The sequence below is a fragment of the Barbus barbus genome (assembly GCF_936440315.1).
Source record: "Barbus barbus genome assembly, chromosome: 8".
In the NCBI taxonomy this organism is placed as follows: Eukaryota; Metazoa; Chordata; class Actinopteri; order Cypriniformes; family Cyprinidae; genus Barbus; species Barbus barbus.
The window spans coordinates 2,804,810-2,821,100 of NC_136736.1; the positions used below are offsets into that span (position 1 = coordinate 2,804,810).

General features: G+C 35.2%; 2 protein-coding genes across 3 annotated transcripts; both read left to right on the forward strand.

Moving 5' to 3' along the window:
• Positions 1 to 711: 711 nt before the first annotated feature.
• On the forward strand, positions 712 to 6,952 carry LOC306873650 (N-acetyllactosaminide beta-1,3-N-acetylglucosaminyltransferase 2-like). Its single transcript, XM_079423094.1, has 2 exons — positions 712 to 1,008; positions 3,719 to 6,952. Exons 1-2 carry the CDS (start codon positions 960 to 962, stop codon positions 4,987 to 4,989), a joined length of 1,320 nt encoding a protein of 439 aa, XP_079279220.1. The 5' UTR covers positions 712 to 959; the 3' UTR covers positions 4,990 to 6,952.
• A 2,107-nt stretch (positions 6,953 to 9,059) lies between these two features.
• On the forward strand, positions 9,060 to 15,497 carry LOC306873499 (ELMO domain-containing protein 2-like). Of its 2 annotated transcripts, none has more exons than XM_079422832.1 (9): positions 9,060 to 9,632; positions 10,984 to 11,131; positions 11,296 to 11,324; positions 11,479 to 11,576; positions 12,766 to 12,895; positions 12,973 to 13,106; positions 13,181 to 13,249; positions 13,353 to 13,486; positions 14,563 to 15,497. In XM_079422832.1, the coding sequence occupies exons 2-9, from the start codon at positions 10,987 to 10,989 to the stop codon at positions 14,718 to 14,720; spliced, it is 897 nt and encodes a 298-aa protein (XP_079278958.1). In that variant the 5' UTR covers positions 9,060 to 9,632; positions 10,984 to 10,986; the 3' UTR covers positions 14,721 to 15,497. The 2 variants fall into 2 exon arrangements, with proteins under 2 accessions (XP_079278958.1, XP_079278957.1); XM_079422831.1 differs by lacking the exon at positions 9,060 to 9,632 and adding an exon at positions 10,453 to 10,474.
• The last annotated feature ends 794 nt before the right edge of the window (positions 15,498 to 16,291 follow it).

Here is a 16,291-nt window from a genome sequence, read left to right on the forward strand (position 1 = left end):
ACTGTTAATGCTGGTGTCCTGGTGTTATTGTGCTGAATAGAATAGAATGGAACCGAATAGTATATTGTTATATTGTTATTGTGATTTTTCTTACATAAAATGTATATAATTACTAAAAAAGAACAAAGAGTTTTAACAAAATATTTGTAGTGCAAAGAAGTGCAGTTTGCTGTTAGAATACTGTTAAAAACAGCAGAGAATGATTTTATTAGGCTTTATTTGACTTAGTAGGAATAAACACTAAAAGGATGCATGCTTTAATAATGAAAAAGACCAATAAATAAAAATACTACATAAGTTCAATAATATTTATGGTGGCTACATCTTCATTAAACACATTTAAGCACTTCCACATGCAAAAAAAAAAAAAAGGTAAAATGCAGTCAATCACATTTTTAATGGATGAAAATCAGTATAAAATGCGTTCTTCCACGTGATGCAGAAAAATATTTGCTATGGCTTATGTTGTGGGCTTAAGTGTTTTTTGTTTTGTTTTTTAGCTAATGCATCATTTGCTTGCAAAGTGAACAAAAAAAAAAAGTTTTGTTACCCTGAGGCAAGTTTGAAGCCTTAATCAGAATTCAAATACACCTTAAGGACATCTTGCAGACAAAATGGTATTTATGAGGAGGTTATGATATTTGCTGAAGGACAACCCTCACTCCACCCCAAACCTGCTGATATCAGAGGTGCACAATATGATTAGTGAGCATTGCATATAGTTACGAGCATATCAAACGTCCTCACAAGTGTGTTTGTGAGGAGATACAAAATTGGCCCCGGCGCGCATAATTAAGCCTGCGCGCGTCCGTCGTGAGGGTGGAGGAGACGCTCAAACACACGCGGCACCTTCATCTGCAATGCTGACTTTAAATGGGACTTCAGAAATTCAGTAAAGAAATAAACAGCAACTACAGTTCCGTTCGGCGGACTGAGCGCAAAAGATAGAGGAAAATGTTATGTCTGTGAAGAAGCAACTGTTGTGGAGACTCACACCTTCACGCACAGGTAAATTCAGACAATAATTACGAGTTAAGACTTATAAATGCCCAAATAGGTAAACCATGTCGAAATGATTAAATAATAATACTAAAAAGAACCTAATCAAATGCATCTTACTATATAGGCTACATGATACGAATGTCGTTAGGCTATTTTTAATAGGTCTGTTGCACCAGACTTATCCTTATTAAGGCAAATAAAAGATTTGTTGTTTTATTATTATTAGTTACAATAAATAAAATAATGCGAATATCTATCTTTCTGTCAAATCTTTAAAGGTATAATTCACAAAAAAAATGTCATTTTCTCAGGTCTCATTTCTGAATTTAATGGTACAATGAACCCCTGGATGTCTCCAAAAAATATAAAAGGCTAACAGCTATATGCCATAATCCATCAGTCATAGTTACATGAGAGAAGAAAACAACTGAATTTATGGCGTTGAAATCCTTCTTTAATAAGATACGGTGCACATCATTGAGTTTTGACATATTTGAGAACTGTTCGATTTTTATTGATGTCCAACATCCGTGTCATATTTGATCTGAGAGGATTTGCTGTAAATAGACTATTGAATTTCAGTCTGTTATACTCACATAAAGCTTACAAAAATACACTTACAATAAACCATTAAGTCTGTGAATAATTCCTCGTAATGATAAGAGTATCAACGTGTGTAGGCGAGTCAGAGATCTAATGTACACACACACACACACACACAACTTATTTGCTGTTTACAGTACAGCGTTTGTACAGAAGCATTAGCCTGTGCTAATATTGACTACAGTTTTCATCAAGAGTTTGTATGTGTCACTACTAGTTTTTCTAGTAACTAGTAGTGACACATAACTTTATTAATTTCGAAAAAAATATATTTTTCAAATGAGTTACGACTTTGTTTCCCATTTAATGAATGCCAGCTTTCCTGTCCCCAGAAATCATGAATAAGTGCAGAGGAGTTGTGTGCACTGTCTAAACATGATGCATAGGGTACTGTAGTTCTAGACTAGATGTTTACATGCATGTACTCATCTCACCTGCAGAAAAACAGATTCAGTATTACTCAAAATGAATAAAAACAATGAAATGCAAAGCAAGACCTGAGAAAAATGAACATAAGAAATGACTTTCCATAAAAGTAACACAATCGGTTACTTTTTTAGGGAGTAACGCAATATTGTAACTTATTACTTATAAAACTCCCCAACACTGATTATAGATAAATCTCAGAATAGTTATAGTGTTTTATTTAATAAAAAAGTCTTTGAAGCGTTTGTTTTAAAATTTAAATCTTATATAGACACTTTCTGACATTGAAATCAGTGATAGCATCGTCTGGATTGAACTGTGCTAAAGAGCTATCACTCAGTTATGAAAAGTGTTAAAGTAGGGCAATGATAGCATTGTGTCACAGTGTGGAAAGTTCAAATGTGGTCAGATCTAAAGTGCATTCATAAAATAGATTTGTTGTCCAACAGTGAAATGCTTTTGAAGGTTTCCTGCATTCTGCAAGAGTTTAGTCTCCGATGCCACATATTGAAAGCACAATATAACAAGCTGATGTCAGATCTTTGAAACTGAATATCTTGGGGCTGATTACAGAATCTGTGGTATATAATCTATCTTTAAATGGTCTCTTCCTCTCTTATTGTGTCAAAACTGCAATGTGGTGGACCATGGCAGAGTTGTTTAGTCTAAGGTCTGACTATACGAGACTAGAAAGAGTCTGACGTTGCACATCTGTAATTGGTGTCATGAGGCATTGGTGTCTTTTTTGGGTTGAGGTATGTGCTACACTACAAGCCTTTAGCACTCATATCTGCTCAAAACCAAGTGTTGACCCTTTTAAATGTGACCCACAATATTGTGTGACATAATTTTCATTCATATGAGAATAATTTTCGATGCTTTTTTAACTTAATATATTTAAAAAAATAAGTTCAAAAGTGATTTATAAAAAAAAAAAAAAGAAAAAAAAAAAAAAAGAAAAATAAGAAGACTTTGTGGCATGGAAAAAAGTTTTCAGATTTTTTTATTTATTTATTTTTTTTCAGAGAAGATGATGATAAAAAATATTTTTGAATCCCCCAAAGAACAATTCACCTTTTCTTAATGTAAAGAACATTTAAAAAATCTAAATAACTTTTTTCCACTATAAAGAGCATTTAGTGAAATGGTTTCACAGATGATAAAGGTTCTTAATGGAACCATAGATGCCAATATAATGAAGGTTCTGAAAGGGTGTTTTTGCAGCGATGCCATAGAAGAACCATTTTTAGTTCTCAAAAGGACCTTTCTGTCAACAGTTTTTAAAAGAAACATTATTTTCTTGTGTGAAGAACATTTTAATAGTCTAAAGAAACTTTTTCCACTATAAATTATCTTTAGTGGGATGGAAAGGATTTTAAATGTTCTTCATGGAACCATCAATGCTAAAGAACCTTTATTTTTAAAAATGTAAATATCTTTATTTTGGTGTATGGTTGAGGTTTCAACATATTCTGTATGCTGATGGATCAAACAATCACAGCTCAAGTCCATACTAACTGGCTTAACATGACTAACTAACAGTTACTAACATAACTTCCTCCACTTTCCAGGTTATTGTGGTTTGCCCATCCCACTTTCTCCACCATTCCTGTAGACTTTCACCTTTCCACACCTCTGTTCCCAGACTGTAACCCGACATATAGTAAATCTCTTTCTGTGTCTTCAGGTGGTGAGGGCATCTTCGAGATGAACAGCAACTGGAAGACCACCAAGGCGCTGGGATTGCTGGTGTTAGCCAACTTCCTCATCTATGTCGTGGTGGAAGTGTCCCGAAGCTACAGGCAGGGCCATGACATGTATAATCGAGGGAAACTGACGCCCAAAAAGTTCTGGAAGAAGTCAGAGGTTAGTCTGGCGTTCTGGAATCGTGTGCAGGAGCGTCTCGATGACATCTCCTACCTGCCACTTGCAAATGGCAGCGAGGCTTCTCGTGACTTTCAGAGAATCCCACGTTGGCTAAATCGCAAGAGTCCTTGCAAGCCAGATAGCAGGGTGAAGACAGAGATTGAAGACTTTAAGTCCCTACCACAGCGATTCCAGGACTTCTTGTTGTACATGGGATGTAGGTCGTACCCCTTGATAACGGACACACCCAACGTGTGTTCAGAACCGCCGTACCTCTTGCTTGCAGTGAAGTCCATTGTGCCACATTTCGACAGACGGCAGGCCATCCGGGAATCATGGGGCCGCGCTGGGATCCTCGACGGCCGGCGCATTGTGACGGTGTTCCTGCTTGGCAGTGCGGCAGCGACGGACAACTTCCCGAACTTGTCGGAGATGGTCAAGCATGAAGCGGCATTGTACGGCGACATCCTGCAGTGGGACTATCGAGACTCGTTCTTCAATCTCACCTTAAAGGAAGTCCTCTTTCTGGAGTGGTTTGGGACTCATTGTGCTTCTGCTAAGTATGTGTTCAAAGGCGACGACGACGTTTTCGTCAATACGCAGCATATGCTGGCTTACCTGGGCAACTTTTCTGTGTCCAAGACACAGGACCTTTTTGTTGGCGATGTAATCACCAATGCCGGACCACCCCGGACCAGAAACCTCAAGTATTACATCCCCGAGAGTGTGTTTCGAGGAGTTTACCCACCGTACGCCGGTGGCGGAGGCTACTTGTATTCTGGGAATCTGGGGCTGCGGTTAAGAACGATCTCGCGTCTGGTCACGTTGTACCCGATAGACGACGTCTACACTGGGATGTGTCTGAAGAGACTGGGACTAGTACCGGAGAAACACATGGGCTTTAAGACCTTTGACATTGAGGAGAAGCACAGAGAGAATCCTTGTGCTTACAAAAGTCTGATTCTGGTCCATCCCAGGAGCCCACAGGACATGATAAAGATCTGGTCTTGGATTAATGACCCAAAAGCGAAATGTTACATCTCAACTACTCCCCAGGCGAAGGGCGCAATGCGACGCAACAAAAGCAAATAGAACCCAATAACAGTAATTTAGGGCAGTCATGGCCTAATGGATAGAGAGTTGGAATGTAACCTGTAGGTCGTGGGTTCGAGTCTCAGGTCCGGCAGGGATTGTAGGTGGGGGGAGTGAATATCCAACACTCTCTCCACCCTCAATACCACGACTGAGGTGAGACCCTTGAGCAAGGCACCGAACCCCCAACTGCTCCCCGGATGCCACAGCATTGGCTGCCCACTGCTCCAGGTGTATGTTCACTACTGTGTGTACACTTGGATGGGTTAAATGCAGAGCACAAATTCCGAATATGGGTCACCATACTTGGCCACACACCACTTCCCTTTCCCTTTCCCCCTTGTAAAACTGATGCCCTGTTCTATTACTGGCGTACATCTAAGAGGAATGTTTTGTTCCCATTAAGTTATAAAAACAATTTTTCTGAATGTTCTCAAAACATCTTTTAAAAGGTTTTATCCACCTTATTTTTCAACTTGGAAATAGGCCGTTTTCTGCGAATGTGCAAGATTTCCGGTTCATTAGTCACAATTGGGAAATAACGAGAAAAATAACAAAGTGCAGTAAATGGTAAAACTGTTTGCACTACAAACCAGTGTGTTCAAAATTAAGGTAATGCATTAAAATAATATGGTAAGAAACACCAGTTTGCAATATCAAGCAGCACAACCAGCTGTTTTGTACAGCTAAAAATACCTGGAAGCGATTGACACCAGAAGCCAGACCTGTGAAATTTACAAGTGGTCGTGCCCGCTCTTACGGGAAAAATAAGGTGTATAAAGATTTTTTTCTTGCTTGCGCTATCATTAAGGGAACATTCCATTGAATCAAATATCATAGGAAGGTTACTTTTGAACGTTCTTTGAACATTCTAAAGCAAGTTTTAAAAAACAGTAGATGGAACTTCCAGTTTAAACATTTCAGTAAAAAGTTCCATGAATGAAATAATGTTTCTGTACTAACGTTTTGAGAACATTATTAAAGACCTGAGAACTTTGAACAAATGTTCTATAAATGTTACTGGAAGAATATTTGAGAGAACATTGCTAGAACATTCTGAGAACATTCCCTGTTAGCTGGGTCCACATACTTGTGCACCTTCTTTCACTTTGACGTGACGAATCACGATTACTTGCTCAAAATGAGTTATATATGGTGCACTATGATGCATGTTGACGTAAGAAATTGGGGTGCATTTTCATAACAGAAAGAGCGAGTCTGATGTGTTGTTTGCATTCATGTGGAAAACTATGGCTGAGCTGTTTGACTTCTCTTGCATTAAACCTCTATATTCTCAGGAAGCTGCTGTTTGATCGTTCTCCAACTACACTATCAACACAAGGATGTTAATAGAAGTTTTATTACGTTGTATAATGTTTGTGTGAGTAAGCTGTGACCTTTGCACCACACTGTAGGACACTTACAACACACACAGTGAACTGAAAGAGCCTCCAAAGTGCAAAGTCAAATACATTATACATAAAACACATTCATTAACTCCATGGAAGATGAATGCAAAAGATTTCCATGTCATATTTTGTGTGAAGTTCAGTAATTTGTTCAATCAGTCATTCTTGAGAAGTGAAAAATTTATTGAAAACTAAAACTTTGTACTCAGACAAATGAAACTACATTTATGTATCTTATATGTACTAAGCTACTGAGCTATGCTTTGCTTTTTTTAACAAAATGTGGTTTTTACCTTGGACTGTGTAATATAATTTCAACTATCTTTAACAGCATTCAAGATGTTTTTAACATTTCAAAACACATTCTCATGTTAGGACAGATTACACTTTCACATGTGACCAACAATTCCACAACAAATATAAAATATCATAATTAAATATTATCAAAATATTCATCTGACGGAGTTGACACATCTGACGGTGGTGACGAAAACCTGAATTTGTAATCAGATACATTGAATCAATCAATTACTGTATTAAAACAAACAGTGAGTATGTTATTGTTTATAAAGCTTTTATTCAAGAGTCAAGTATTTTGATATATTATTAGGACACAAAATCTGACGGTGGTGACAAACTTGGCATTTCTTTCACAAAACAAATGGAGTTCATGTAGTAGCCAGTTAGGTTTTTTTTGTTGATGCTAGATTCTAATGGAACCTGCTTCAGGAGAATAAAATGATGACAAGCATCTGACAACAACATAGAAAGTTCACGCGCATAAATCCAAAATGCCACAGCAGCATTTATTGAGTAGATACAGTCTTGTGATATTAATCTATTTGACCGGTTTAATAAGCCGCGCTGAGGTGAGTAACTCATGGATGCTCTTCTGATGATGGTCTGATCTCTGCATGTTTCACTCAATCTGTCTGTTTTTGGCAGATCAACAGATATGGTGGAAAAGCATCGGCAGGTAAACAGCTGTCAGTCACATGCAAACTTTCTGACGCACCTGTTCCTCTTGCTTTAGATTTAACATCTTTATTTTGTGTCCTCCTGGGTTTTCAACTTTTTAAAGCTAAATTTCCAAGCGTCAGTATGTGTCAAGACGCATTTATATTGCGTAAGAAAGGTATTATTAAGGAAAAGAATACTAATATTTATGAAATCATAAAATATTATTAACTTATAATATTTTTTAAATAATTTAATTAATATTTAATTTGAATAATTATTTAAATAATTAAAAAAATATATTAAATCATAAAAATCTTTAAGTATCTGTGTAAGTGCGTATGCTATTTTTCTTATAACCAAACATAAGATAAATATATTCCATTAATAATAGCACTTTCACAATAAATATCAGCAGCTTTGCAGAATGGAGAAACAACTCATTGAAAAGATACAACATGCTACATAAGAGGAATAGATGAATGCTTAGAAATTAGATTTTTTTTTTTTACAAAATCATATTTGTGTTTAGATAACTCATTAGGATTATTCTTATTTATTTGCATATTTATATAATGTTTTATAAAAAAATCTTTATCTAAATCTTTTCCCTTTTAAAATTTTTGATGTTTTGGGGGATAAATATGCTAAAATACATGCCACCTTATTTCATCTTATTCATAGTATTAAAATATTTATATTTTGTAAGAATATATATATTGATTATTAATATCTATTTATTTTATTTTAATTAATTTAAACCCCCTGTTATATTTCCTCTCCAATAATTTTTTTTATATTATTTGGAGATAAATATACTAAATTCTCTCATGTCTTCTTCTCATGTCTTCTTATTAAAAATTTTATATTTAATATTTTATCTTATTTTTACAATTTAAATCACCTGTAATGTTTCCTCCAATAAAAATATGTAGATATGGGAATACATTGTCTATTATTATTATTATTATTATTATACTTTTTACAAAATATATCATGTCAAATTTGAGTCTTATTTTTGGTCATTTAAATGCCCTGTAACATTTCCTCTTTAGTTAAAATAGTTATATGTTTTGGGGGATAGATGTTCTGAAATGTCTCTCTCTCTCTTGTCAGGTGTAGGCCGCGAGCGATACGCGTTCTATGCCCTGTGCAGCTGCCATCAAGTCCTCCGCAAAGACAGCGGTGAGTTCTTCTCCCCTGATTACCTGTGCTCACACCCCCCCGTGTGGTGCAACTGGACCATTCAGGTGCCTCCTGGGAAGCGTCTGGAGCTCTACCTGGAGGACTTTACTCCCTCGGGTGCCTGTCAGGAGAAGAGCGATCAGATCCACCTGGATGAGTCTCCAGTGCCTGCGGGAGGGCAGAGGATCCTGGAGAGGTACACCACCGTGTCCAACACGGTTCAGGTGGTGCTGCTCATCGACGGGAACTGGCTAGTCCCCTACAGGGGCTTCTATGGACGCTTTAAAGCTTTCAGATCCCTGGATTCTCCTGATTCCATGTATGAAGGTGAGTGAATGTTTTTATTTTTTTGTAAACTGGTGTGCTGCGTAGAGAACTTCATTGATTATAATGTAGCCTATCTTTGTGAGATCACTGTGAACTAAGATGAGTGACAGCTTTTTAGTGTATGTATATGTACCCTATATACAGTATGTACCCTATATGATTTGATTCTGGAGCTGGGCCTGCTGGTGTCACATGACTCTTTGTATTTGACAGACATTCCTGTAGACGTGATAGAAGCAGCATTAGGAGATGATGAAGCTGAAACGGATGCAATTAGAGATTCTCCACCAGCTTTGAGAGAAGTCACAGCAGATACCCACCCATCAGCAGTGAACACACAATCCCCCTCTGCTGGACTGACCAGCTCTGTGAAGTTTGGATCCTCAATGACCAATGAAAAGAGTCCCGATGGTTCATCTCCTAGCATTCTAGCACCTGGTTACAATAGTAATGATGTGGATGATGAGGATTCATATGATGGTAATTTCATTGCAGCGAAGAAGAAGAAGCTGGTCGGTGGGCCGTTGAGACCCAGCACAACCAAGCCAAAAGAGGATCGGCTCAATTATGGCCCAGATATCAAGCGGCTTACGCAGACGTCTCAGACATGACCCTCAGCACACAGCGTCTCCCCAGCATGCCACATGTCAAACCCGCCGCCCGCTCGCCGTCCACCATGCGCAGGAATGTGGACGCGCAGGAGCACTCCTCCGGTCAAAACGAGCCGGTCAGAGCCAGACTGACGCCTGATGCTGGAGGAGTGAGGTGGGTGAAGGTGGGACAGCGGGACGACGAGGAAGGCGTTTTGTTAAAGAATTAGAAGTCTTGCACACTCACAGGAAATTGCTTCTGCGACGCGTTGTAAATGAAATTATGTTCAGCTCTTTTTGGTGAAATCTTACAAATTAAACCGTAATTTCAGTTTGAAAATACCTCAACTTTTTGTAAATGGATCCTAAATGGTCTAATTATTTTTTGAGAGATTTTCACATTACTAGCAATAATTTTGTAACTAAAGCTAAGGCAAAATGGTATAGCAAAATATTGGCTTCTGATCTACAAGTAGATAAAATAAAATAAAACCACTCCTCCAATAAAAAAGCTTTGAGGATGTCTTAAATGGGTTTTAAGTAAATAGTTTATTTTCTCTCTCTCTCCTGTGTATTCCCCCATATCTTCTATTTTATGCCAATACTAATAAAAAATTATGTTCAGCTCTAAAATTTAGTTGCTTTTTAAAAGGCTTGGAAATTCAGAGGAGTAGGAAATCTGTAAATTCGTTTTTAGACACGTCAGAGACATTTCCCCCAGATAAGCGAATTGTTTACGTATATAGGCTATATTCATAGGTTTATATCCCATAGGGCCTACCCTACCTAGGCTATATAAAACCTAGTGCTGTCTAAACAGTTAACGTTGCGTTTGTCAGGTACAGCTGCAAATATATACTATTTTCTATAACCTACTCTAAATTATAAAAATTTTGACATTTTGACAGTGTTGGGGAACATGAACTGCATTCAGAAAGTGTTATTCGAGACATGCGGCCATCAGTTCTTCTGCGCATGCGCACCAATCCGAATCATTTCCGGGCGACGAGGCTGCTAGTAAGTGTGACCCATACAGTTACTGTACTCCAAAACATCTTTAGCACGTAGTATTAAATACCAGAAAAAACGTGAAGCGGTATAAACGTTGGCAAGCGTCACGTGAAATGTGTCATGAGTTGAATTATTAGATTATTTGTGGTTTTGGTGTCCAGTATGTCTCTCGCGCGAACAACCTGTTGTATTGTCCAGCTGATTTTCTTAAAGCATCACTTTTGGCTTATGATTAAGCTGTATTCTTCATCTAATTGACCTGTGTGGTCTGATTTGATGATGGACAGCACGGATCTTATTGGTTAGAGATTCCTAATAATGCTAGCTTCACACAGTACAGACAGCAACAGCTCATTTGGACTGAATAAAGTCTGCATTACTGATGTGTAGCGTTAACTGCTTGCATGACCTGCATGCATCTTAGAAAATCCATGTGTGTGTTGTATTTTTGTTGCATGCATTTGGAAGAAAGAGTGCAGTTGCACTGGAACTAACTGAGGCTGTTTGTGTTTCAGAGGATGCTGGGGTATATCTGGCAGTGTTTCTTTTCCTCATGTCTGCGCTTCTGGTTGAAATGGTTCCTTCGGCTGGTCACAGGGAGATGTGAGCTGCAGCGTATATGTGCCCGATGCAAAGCTGGGGCGCTGAGGACAGCACAGATAGGTGATGATCATATGTGGACTACATCGAAATATATTAACCTGTGGGAGAACAGAAGCATTTAACCAGTTTGTGATCCATTTTTTGGGCTGAATTGTTCATTTACGACAGCGTTTGAATTGTCATGCATCACTTTTGCAAACTTGTCGTTGTTGCTTGTCTTGTAGAGTATTCCCTGAAGTCCTCTAAAAGCAGGGTAAGTGTGGTGATGATTTCAGCCTGCTTCAGTACTTTCTTATCTGAGCTGAATATTAATATTGACCAGATTCTTCACTCAAGACCAATTGATATGATGGATAAACGTCATTCTTTACTGTACTCTAAAGTGTGTTTGTTCTGTGTTTGATCAGGTATTGCGAGCAGCTTTATCTTTGAAGGAGAATGATTTGGATGACCATCTGGCTCAAATAATCCAGGAGAAGAGAATCAAGGAGCAGAAAGATCCTACGTGAGGCTCTCTTAAGATTGCATTAACTTTATTCAGTTGGGAAAATAAACTTGAACATTTTTGCAGCTTTTTTGCAGCTTTTTTGCTGCAACAGTGACAAATTCACACATGATTTGAGCTGATGATTATTTTTACTTTTTATTTTTTTATGTTACAAAGCTTTCTCTCCACAGTAGGCCCAGTGAAATACATTAAGAGTCATATCTAATTTTTTTTATTTTTTTTTATGCATTATAAATATTTCTGTATTTTCATTGTAGTAGCACAAACGGTCATTTTTTCTGATTAGAGAAACCATCATTTCAACCTAGTTGCCCCTGGTGCCAATTTTTTGCACAAAATTTAGATTTTTTAACTATATTTTTTATTGTTTTTCATCGAATAAAAATTGCACATTATAATAGCAACATCCATTAATTTGGAATAACAAGATTTCAAGAGAAATTAAATAAATAAAAACAACTCAGAAGATCCCGTTTCAGCATATTAAATTACACCTGCCATTACATAATGTAAACAGTCCCCATTAAAGAAACCCAAACCTAATATTATGATTTATGTAAGATTAATGAAAATGAAGAAATCTAGTTTTGAAAAAATCCAGTATTTTCCCTAATTAAAATTCAAATTAAAAACCTAAATATGTATCAAAATAATATTAAAATGCTTGTAATTAATATAAAAATATTGTAGATATTTATTTGAGTTATTTTATTAAATCTGACAAATGCATAACTGTAAATAAACATAGTGCTGTCAAACAATTAATCGCATCCAAAATAAACGTATTTATTTACATAATATATGTGTGTGTACTGTGTATATTTATTATGCATATATAAAGACACACACATGCAGCATATATGTTGAAAATATTTACATGTCTATATTTATATTCATATAATTTATATCATATATAAATATATAAACTTAACATATATTTATTAAATATATGCATGCATGGGTGTGTATTTATAATAAATACACAGTGCACACACATATATTATGTAAAGAAATACGTTTATTTTGGATTTGATTATTCGTGATTAATCATTTGACAGCACTAAAATAAATATAAACTTGTCTAATTGCTTCACAGTTTTTATTTTCAAGGTTGATTATTGTTTTATTTTTAGCATGTATTCAAGGTTTGTGTATGTTGTGGATATTATCAAGGTCTCTCTTACAGGTTTAAGGTGAATCTCCGTCAGTGTTTGTTACAAATCAACGGATATAACGAGTTGTTTGAAGCGGTCGAGGAACTAAGAAAACAGGTGTTTGACTCAGAAAATGAGGAACATGAGAACATGCTTCTGAAGGTGATTTATCTCATTTTTCTGATCATTTTAAGATGATTGAGCTTCAGAGGTTCTCAGGTCTGTTTGTTTTCTGTCAGTTGTGGGATCTGTTAATGCCGTCAGTGAAGCTGGAATCGAGGGTCACTAAGCAGTGGGGAAACATTGGTTTCCAGGGCGACGATCCCAAGACTGATTTCAGAGGGATGGGGATGCTGGGACTCACAAACCTCCTGTAAGTGCAGCTTCTCTGCTTATGACAAGATGATGCTTCATTGCTTCCCTGATGTGTTATCTTTGTGTGGCCAGTTTTTTCAGTGAGAACTACACAGACGCAGCCCGGCAGGTCCTGTCACACGCCAATCACCCCAGACTAGGGTGAGTGCTCACTGATTTATGTCATGTTTAGTGATTCATGGCATCATGACTGATAAAATTAGTAAAAGTGCTCATTATCATAGCATGCTTTGTGTCGTTGCAGGTACTCGTATGCCATAGTGGGCATCAATCTAACAGAGATGGCATACAGTTTAATGAAGAGTGATGCTCTGAAGCCTCATTTCTACAACACAGTCTCTGGAAAACCACAAATGCAGCACTTCCATCATTTCTACTGTGAGTAAAAAAATGATGTATATTATATTAATGCTGTCAAACAATTAATTGTTTACATAATATGTGTGTGTACTGTGTATATTTATTACGTATAGATAAATACAAACACATACAGTATATATTTTGAAAATATTAGTATTTATATATATTTATATTCATATAATTTATATTATATATAAATATATTTAATATATAAACTAGTGCTGTCAATCGATTAATCGCATCCAAAATAAAAGTTTTTGTTTACATAATATGAGTTTGTACTGTGTATGTTTATTATGTATATAGAAATACTCACACATGCATTTATATATTTCAGATTTTTAATTTTTTTTAATATTAAATATATTTATTTATAATATAAATTATATGAATATAAATATAGACATGTAAATACATGTAAATATTTTCAATATATACATAATAAAGAATCACAGAACACACACATATATGAGGCAAACAAAAACTTTTATTTTAGATGCTATTAATCATTTGACAGCACTAATATATATATATAAATTATTTATTTATTTATTTATTTTTTTAAATGTAATTTTAAAAATGTATTTATTTGAGAAATATGTATAAAGAGCAATGAGTCTCACAAAACCTGTGAAGATCATGGTTCGATCATATTCAATCCTGAAATAAATAAATAAATAAGAATTACATTTTGATTAAGGAAAATAAAGCCAAATTTTAGGACAGTGCAGATTTTTTTATTAATAATAATTCGTATTAAATATCTAATATATTAAAATGATTTTTTATGAATTCTTGTTTGATCATATTATTTATGTTATTATTTATTATTGAAATTAATATTTATATAATAATAATATATTTGAAAGTAGAAATTAATTTTTAGTATCTAATGGCAGCAAACTAGTGTTTGTTATACTGAACTTGTGCTGATTTAAAACATGTTATTGTTTTTTAAGTATTTTTATTTATTTGTTTATTTTGCAGGATATTACAGTAAATACTGTATTAAAGTTCCCAAAATTGGCTTACTTTTCCTTATGTAAAAAGTCATTTTTAATTTTTTTTTCATGTCATGTGTTTCCTGTTGGCAGGTTACCTGGCGTATGAGTTTGATAAGTTCTGGTTGGAAGAGGAGCCGGAGAGCATCATGGAGTTCAATCGCTACAGGGAGAAGTTCCACGACAAGGTCAAAGGTCAGCTTCAGACGCCTGAGGTCACGCTCATCATGACCGTGGACCAAGAGAAGTGATTCCAGCATCATTTCACAGACAAAAGGAAACCGCAACGGTTGATTTTCTTTTCTTTTTCCATTGACTTCATGATAGTTTTTAGTTGGGAAATGTACAACGTTCATGGAACTTTATTTGAATATTAATATTTAAACAACTGTATAAACTGTACATAGCTGGTTGTTTAGCTACATTGACCTGGTCAGGGAAAAGACTTACACTAAGTATTAGTTAATAATACTTTCAAAGTGATGTTTTAAACTCTCCAATGAACAGATGGGAATCCCCTTCACACTTGAACGTTTTGGTCGTGGTCACGTGACTCCTGCTTCTTCATGTTCGAACACCCATCTCAGGAAGTTGACGTTTCTGTTTGTAAGATGTTAGGAAGTTGTTTATTCTTCTGTATGCAGATGATTCAACCTCTTTGCATGTTAAAGTGTGTTTAAGTTGTATTAAACCCAGCACCCGTCATCGTCTGCACAATTCTTTGATGTGGCCTATAACTAGTATTTAATAACTAATCTGTTTTGTGAATATTGTTATTCAGACCTCAACTCAATTCCAAAGTACAGCATTTGTATGCACAAATGTCGATGTGACACTGTCGTTGTCTTATTTATAAACGGTGTTTGGTTTTGAAGATGTAACTTTTTATTCCTGATGACCCGATTAATTTTATAGTGTTGGATTCATACCTAATGTTGAAGAATAAAATTAGTGACTGAATATTCAAATACAATGTTTGTATCTTTTCATTAGAGGTTTGGCAATAAAAATACATGTTTGAGTTTAGTAAAATTATGGATTTTTTGAAGTGGGTAATTAAATTAAATTCAATTAATGCATTCCATGTTTTCAGATTTTAGGTCCAAATGAATGCACGTTTTCCGTCTTAAAATTGATCACTACTTGTAATAATTTTGTCACCTTTTTGCCTTTATTTAATTTTAATTAATTCTGTGAATTTTTTGAAAAATATATATTCCTTGTAGTTCTTAGACAAATATGATCTTAAAATCTACACACAGTAACCTGTCTAATGCATGATTAATATTTAATGAAATCATTTGAACTTTTTCCTTAAATTTACATTTGCATTATGATCATTTAAAGATTTTTTTTGAAGAGATGCATATGCATTTCAAAATCAATGTTATTTCACATAAAACACGACTTAATATAATCTTAAAATCTGCATGCATAAGCAAAATCCTGTTTAAAAAATTATAATGTTGCATGTCACAAAAACAAGGTTTATAAAATTGTTTTAATTTTTTTAAAAGAGCATCTTAAGGCCTAAACATTTAAATATTGTATTGAATAATTTGTACTTAAATTTATATTTGCATCAGTAAACCATGTAAAGATTTTTATGACGCATATGTTTTTGAATAAAATTTCACATAATTATCACAATGTAATATAGTCATAAAATCTGCAAGCATAAGCAAAATGCTGTTTATAAGTTGCATGTCACAAAATGAGGTTTGTAGTTTTTTTTTTAATGATTAATGCATGCTACCATAAATATTTCAATATTAAATCTTTTGTTTTTTTACTTTTTAATTATTATTATTATTAGATTATG

Excerpts from the sequence above, each read along its gene's own strand:
- LOC306873650 (XM_079423094.1), top strand. The coding sequence starts at position 960 with ATGTCTGTGAAGAAGCAACTGTTGTGGAGACTCACACCTTCACGCACA. Across the intron at positions 1,009-3,718 it reads ACTCACACCTTCACGCACAG|GTGGTGAGGGCATCTTCGAG; the intron begins GTAAATTCAGAC and ends CTGTGTCTTCAG.
- LOC306873499 (XM_079422832.1), top strand. The coding sequence starts at position 10,987 with ATGCTGGGGTATATCTGGCAGTGTTTCTTTTCCTCATGTCTGCGCTTC. Across the intron at positions 11,325-11,478 it reads TGAAGTCCTCTAAAAGCAGG|GTATTGCGAGCAGCTTTATC; the intron begins GTAAGTGTGGTG and ends GTGTTTGATCAG. Across the intron at positions 12,896-12,972 it reads ATGAGAACATGCTTCTGAAG|TTGTGGGATCTGTTAATGCC; the intron begins GTGATTTATCTC and ends GTTTTCTGTCAG.